The following is a 7,316-nucleotide window of genomic DNA, read 5'->3' as shown; positions in this document are numbered from 1 at the left end:
AGCGTCGGAATCTGGTGAACCAAAGGATGTAACCACAATGGATAACACAAAAGCAAGAACAAGGAGGACTAATGATGAGGTGGTTGCGCTCGCAAACTTAGCAACGCGCGCAGCCATAACCATTAGTACAGTGCTCAAGAATTCTCAAATGTTTACTACTCTCTCCGGAATTATCAATTGTCAGAAGTTTTCATTGACATATTTTGGTCTTAATTTCTTGGTCTTTCAGAAATGGAGAACGCAATAACCTGGACACCAACACAGTTGATGTGCAATTCCAGGAATAGTAAAGATGACCAGGATGCAGAGATAACAATGGAAAAGAAAAATGAAAGTTGGTCAAGCAACTAAGATTTGCCTGCTTGACAGCGTAGAAGGGAGAGGTGAGTAAAGGAGAGATCCAAGGCCAGCCTTCGATTTTATTATGATGATTAGTTGTTAGTGCTATTATATTAGGCAGATATGCTAATTTTAGGTTATGTCTAATATTGGATTAATAGTTATCCTGTCTGCTATATCTATGCAGTTACTGTCTGATATAGATTTTTATTTTTTCAGTTTTAAACTTGCCTTGGTTGGCTTTCGAAGGCCATAACAAAAAAGAAAGAGAAAACAAACCACCAAAATCCCTATTGACAGATGAAACTAGCTGGAAATGTAGGCTATTCATGCCTAGAAATGATTGTCAGTCGCATCAAAATATTGAGTAGTTACATATAGAAGATCATCCATTCTAATTTAGAAGACTGAATTTTTTTGATTAATATAATAAATACATGGGATTATGAGAAACTTAGTTTTTGGTTCAACTTTATACAAGCTTCTGTGAGCATATATTTATTGACTTAAAATAAGCCTGCCCCCTGCCCCATATATGCATATGGGGTCTGCAGTTTCAACACTCACAATTTTCCTGCTACCCTGCACAAACAACTATATATATCTTGTTGTACAAAATCCATAGGTTAATTCAAAGCTTCTTGGAAGGAAATGGAAATTTTTTTCGGTATTCTGCCAGAGCCCATAAGGGGAAAATATTCTTATGGATAGGGTAGTGTAACATGCAGTTATTCTTGAAAACTCCGGTAATTTCCTGCCGAAAAATTCAGATAATGATAAAACAAATTCAAGTTGAAAATTCAAGGAAATGGGAGGAACAATATCCATATCAGTATAGATTGTTACAATGGCGAGGTCATGACAAGATACCTGCTGCGGATAGCTACCATCTTCAGCTTGAGAACTGATCAACAACTTAGCAGCACAGTGAAGTGGAGTTGGATCCATATCCGCCTATTTCAAACCAAAATAATGACAAAAATATCCAAAACTCCGAGGGCATTGGGTTACATCCAAGCCAGTCAAAAAGACCAAGAATCTACAACGAATCAAATTAAGAAGAAACATTAACACACTCACTTAAAGTACCTTGCTTAAATCACAGATTGTACAACTCAACTTCCAAGCTGTGACCATTACATTAAATGAATCTAAATGATGAGATAGTCTAGATCCTTCATAGTTCTTACCATCATTTTATGCCTTTTTTTTTCATAATTCAAGGAAATAATCATGTTTTCAAAGTTGAAGAAAGCGAATTTGGGCAAAAGAACTTGTCTACCATCTTTATACAATCTAGTCTCTACAATAGTGGTATATTCAATTTTCTGCAGTTTGTTCTTCCATGTAGAGAAGCACATTTAATGGCCACACCATCCACGTAACGCTTGGTTTCTGTCTCAGGATAGAAGAGACAAGACATACAGTTGAAACATGGAGACATGAACAGAAGAGATATGTCTTCTTATCTTCTTCTCTTCTTTAAAAAATAAATAAAAATAAAACTTCATTCCAAAACAGTCTTAAAAACTTGTTCCATTAGTCTATAAAATCATATATATATATATTAGGTTATTCACATGTTCTGTTTTGATTAGATCCAAATCTTATTGTGTTAGATACTCACACAATTGCTTAAAACTTTCAGTTTTCACTAGCCCACCATCCCATCTTTATACAATCCAGTCTTTGTAGTAGTATAGCAATAAGGTAATATTTTCAATTATCTTCAGTTTCATCTTCCATGTCCGGAAGCAATTGTATTGGCCATATCTTCTGGTAGTTATTATGATTCGAATCCCGGGTTCGTAATTGGCAATACATGAGTAGTGTCGAAAAGATATCATACCTACTCAAAAGAACAAGTTATTCAAAAATACATAGCATTTTATAATCTTCAGAAATATTATATTATTCAAAATTGATGAACTCAAAATATAGTTTCAAACTCTTCATCGGTAATTAAAACAAAAATAATAATTCATAATACTCATTACATTGTCAAAATCCAAACTTAATTAAAACAAGGTAATAATGGAGTATCTAAGACATCGAATGAAAAGGAAAGGAAAGCCTCACAAAACAAGCAAGACATACTAACCAAAATTGAAGAAATAGGAACACTTAATAAAATCCACCTGCTATTGGAAACTAAGAACCTGAAATAATATTAAGAATGAGAGGTGAGTTCAACCAACTCAGTGAGGAAATAATATTTAATATACATTTTAGATATTTTATGTATTAATAGTTTACAAGATGATTTATCTTGATATACATATACATATACATACTAATCATAGCGTAGTGGAATACATGTCAGAGATCAGATGACACCCGAAAGTAACTAGATGACACCCGGAGGTGACCACTGTGGGATGATCAATCGCTACAGGCTGATGCCTCTCTTATCAGCTGGGTATATAGAATACTATGTGCACATAGGCTAACTACTCTCCGTTAGCATGAAATTACTGACAAGTCCTATATCAAGGCATAATAGATATTCAAAGAATCATCAACGAAATGTATATCATATCGAATAGAATTTAATTTGACAGATTACGAGTGCAAATTCAAGAATAGATGAGTACTTGAAAAATAAAACAATATATATAAATATTCAAGAGATTAACAAATTGTACTCATCATATAATCAACATACATATTTATTTATATTATATGCATATTAAATATTATTTCACTCACCCGAAAGAATATAGATTAAAAAGAAAATCAGATAAAAAACTCAAAAAACCTATTAAGGATCGTTAAGGGAACCTACAATAAATATATGAAATATACTCAAAAGCAACTCAAAAAAACACAAATAAAAAATTCTAATTCATAAAAGAAAATCAGGTTTAGTCTCCTAGGTTTAGGGATTAAAATAACAATTATCCAAAATAGAGACCAAAACGTAATTTTACCAACACTAGACCAAAATATAAATACATAACCATACTCAAATTCCACCTATAAAACATCCTCAATTCTATCCAGAATGAAACAGGGGCCAAATTGTAATGTTTTAAAAGTTTAGGGATAAAAATATAAATTCTTAAAATTAAAGGACCATACTGAAAATATTCCAAATCAATTATCAAACTGAGATTCATCATCCTTAACCTCATAATAACACTGCCCAGAATCTCAAAATATACCCAGAATCTCAAAATATATTTAGGGATGAAATTGTAATTTTTTTAAAATTTAAAAACTAAATTGAAACTTTCACAGTTTAAAAACCAAAATAAAATCTGATCATCGAGCTTCTTCAACCTCAGGACTCCCACCTTCAGGATCATACTCCCATGTCTGCCCCCCTACGAACTTGTTTGTGCTATGCAAGTAGTCATTGCTGCTGCTGCCTTCTGCAATCTTTAGCCTCCGCATAATATATATAGACACGCTATATATTAGTCGATCGTAATAATGCAACTGAAATGTACAGAGGGGAGGGGAAATTGGATATGTACATGATGAGCAAGAGCTAGCTAGAAGAAATATATGAGCGGTTGGCTCTTGGCAACAACCTACAAATTACCAAGGGAGAATATTGTACTATATGTACTATTACTTGATAGCAATCAGAGAAGAGACAGTATAGTGATCTTTGGCAGAAACAAGATAGTGATCTTTGGCAGAAGAAAACATGAACTTCTTGCTGCTGCTGCCTCTGCTGCTGCTGCTGCTGCTGCTGCTAAGTAGTACAAATAGATGAACAGACAGCTAGCTCAGCTTTCAAGATTGATGAGACGTATAGTAGGGGATAGGTAGAGTTTTATTTTATTTTTTTATTCTTTTTGTGTGCGCTGCTGCTGCTATATCAACGGGAAAGGTGGTCGACTAGCAACCCTTTTAAATTTTTCATTTTCTCTTTCTCAAAGTAGAGAAGGGAGTAGAAAAAGAAATAGCAGTCAGTCCCCATTCTATATATTCAATCAGTTTTTGGTCTGCAAAAAACTTGTCGCTTCAGAATTATTGATGTTTTTAGAAAAATACTTGCTTAAAAATTAACTCATATTTGCTAATTTAAAATTAAAATATGCATAATTTGAGAATAATTTAATTATAAGATCACATTTCAAACCCTAAATAATGCAAAAGAATTGTCTTCCTCCATCTTTGTAAGCTATTTATATATTGTAGAATTAATAAATTTTATCTATCAATTTTAACTCTTAAATTGAAATGATTTTCTTACTAGTCGTTGCATATAGATTTAACTTCCGTGTTATTAAAAAAAATATACATATTTGTTTCTCATTTAAGTAAGAAATTAAGGAACTTGGCCTTAAAATTAATATGTGTTGGTTCATGATCTAGAAAGTATTTTGGTCTTATATTTTTGTCAAATTATTTTTTAAATTTTTTTGAATCATTTCAATGTGTTAATATCATAAATAAATTTTAAAAAATAAAAATATATATTATTTTAATATATTTAAAAAATAAACACTTTGGAAAACAACTATATCCTAATTAGAAAAGCATATCTTCATATAAATACGTGTTTCACTGAATTATTTGATAAATTTTTAGGAAGGGGAAGGGTGCCATATTCATATTCTTCGTCTTAAACTTTAATAATTTTCTTCATATTCCCAACAATATTTGGCCATCAATCAAATCCACCCTGCAAAAAATATGTGATACATACAATGTCAGGCAATACTTTATTGATTAATTCTTAGGATTAATCAATCCTAAAAATTATTGTCGCCCTGCCCTATGGACATTGCTTGAGGGCTACAATCATTCTTAATTAATTATCTCCACCCTGCAAAAAAATATGTAATACATCCCTTCTCAGGCAATACTTTATTGATTAAATCTTAGGATTAATTAGGGCAAATGATTTTGGGATTAATTATTGGACGAGGGCCACAATCACTCTTAATTAATTTTTCTATCTTTATGCCATGTGTGTGCCTATATATATATATATATATATATATAATACTAAATTGAAAAAAAAAATACATTAGTATACTCAAGCATGTTTGACTATTACTCTTCGACCCCAAATGCCTATGCTACAGGCCCGTTGGGCTAAGTCCACAAGCATGTTGGGCTAAGTCTGATGCTTATGAAATCTAATTTTTAGGCATGATAGGTGCTAACATGTCTGGCAGCTTGGTCAGTGTGCTTTCAAGTTAATGGGATGGGCATGATGACATGCATCTCCTGCAAGTGTTGAGCTCAAGGTTTTTTGTCACTGCATCCTTAGCGTGGTTGCATGTTCATTTAAGCCTAACACATGGCCGAATCTACTATACCAATAGATTCAAATATAAAATCGAAATTTAACATAATATCTCATAAATTTTAGAAGAATTATTTTTTAATAAATAAAATTAATTAAAAAAATCTATAATCTATCAATATCATTAAATATATTAAAATCTTTCATGGTCTATCATGTCTTAGTTGGATAAAATAAATAGAATTCATCTTACAATAAAAAATTAACTTATAAAGATAGAATGACTCTCTAGCTTCTTTACTTCAGTAAAAGGATAAGATTTAGAGGCTATAAATATCTCTTGAAATACCAAAGAATAAATATTTATGTTCTCTTTATTTTTAATAATTTTTAATATATATATATATATATATATATATTTAAAATTTATCTTTTTAAAACATCAGTGTATTTTCTCTTTAAAAATATATATCCTCAAAACTATAAAAAGAAATCTTTTGAAGATATCAACCATTATCCACAGTAATCTATTACGCACCCATTAAAAGCTATTACTGAGAAAAATGAATTAGAATGGTATAAGTAATAAATTAATCAATTAACTAACAATAACTATTTTTAATAGTTACAAAATAATTTATTGGATTCAAACTTTCAGTTTTGAATTTAAAAAACTTTATTATATTCTTTTGAATTAAGTCAATATTAAAGTACGTAATTAAAAACGTATAAAAATAAAATATGAACTCAAATTAGTTTGAAAATACTCCTTTATCGTACAACTAGACAGACAAATAATAGTGTTTTTATTATCCTTGAGCAGTACAACACAACAAAACATGAATGGACTAAAATTAACATCCTCAACTTCATCATGTGATCACCACCAGCTATATACCTAACAAATGTAACTTGTGGTTAAAAAATAAACAAAAAGATTTCATTGAAGTTTATATAAAATTCTTGTTCAAAGCTCGTTGATTAATTACTCCGTGAGCTGATTAAATTTTAAGGTATTCATTACTACCCCCAACATTTAAGTGGTTGGTTTGATAATTAAATAGGTCTATTTTATTTCTTGACCTTTTAAATTTAAATTAAAAAAAAAGTGAGAGAATTTAGAGAGTCAACACATCTAGAAAGTAGGTTTTTTAAGAAATAGATTTTTAAAAAATAAATTATATTTTCATGAGTATAATAAAAAATAAATTAGAAAATACCTTTTAATATTTGATTATATTATAAAAAATAAATTAAAAATAACTTATTAAATTATTTTTCAAGCTTATTAAAAGAATGAGAACAAAATCTATCCAAAAAAAAATTTAAATAAGAATGAACTTGAAAAAAATATAAATTATTTCAAATAAAATAAATAAAAATTATAAAAATAAAGACTAAATCTAAGTGTATAAAAAAGTTGAAAAATAATAAAATTAAAGTTAAAATAATTTGAAGTAAAGAAATAAAAAAATTTAAAATGTACTTAACATAAAGGACTTAATAATAATGTGACCAAAAAAACGTTTTTGAAGCAGGTGGACTAACTAATTAAAAAAGAAAGAAAGAGTAAAGGCTTTCTTGAAATATATAGAAAAAGTGTACTATCACGTGCAATGGTACGTGTTAACTAGAATTAATGTTGTATGGTATGACGATTATTCCGAAGACCACACCAACAAAAAGCTTTTGAAGTAGAGGGCCCACTAAGATATAAACGCAACATTAAAGGCTTTATTCTTCTCTTGTCAAGGTTTTATTTTATTTT

At 29.9% G+C, this 7,316-nt stretch overlaps 1 protein-coding gene and 1 long non-coding RNA gene across 2 annotated transcripts in view; both read right to left on the bottom strand.

Annotated features, from left to right (window-relative positions):
* The window catches only part of LOC105116148 (probably inactive leucine-rich repeat receptor-like protein kinase At1g50610), a 2,296-nt gene extending 2,173 nt beyond the window's left edge, over nucleotides 1-123 (bottom strand). The window contains exon 1 of the mRNA XM_011013356.1: nucleotides 1-123. This exon is cut by the window's left edge and continues 586 nt beyond it. Within this exon, the coding sequence (XP_011011658.1) occupies nucleotides 1-123 (123 nt within the window).
* A 509-nt stretch (nucleotides 124-632) lies between these two features.
* Nucleotides 633-1,314, bottom strand: LOC105116147 (uncharacterized). The gene is made up of 2 exons (XR_840475.1): nucleotides 1,210-1,314; nucleotides 633-1,093 (listed from the first exon to the last, which is right to left on the bottom strand). It is a non-coding gene; the product is annotated as an uncharacterized LOC105116147 (long non-coding RNA).
* Between the last annotated feature and the right edge of the window lie 6,002 nt (nucleotides 1,315-7,316).

Source organism: Populus euphratica, unplaced genomic scaffold (assembly GCF_000495115.2).
Source record: "Populus euphratica unplaced genomic scaffold, PopEup_1.0 scaffold865.1, whole genome shotgun sequence".
Classification (NCBI taxonomy): Eukaryota; Viridiplantae; Streptophyta; class Magnoliopsida; order Malpighiales; family Salicaceae; genus Populus; species Populus euphratica.
The sequence above is the reverse complement of the archived record's forward strand: the minus strand, read 5'-3'. Positions and strand labels throughout refer to the sequence as shown.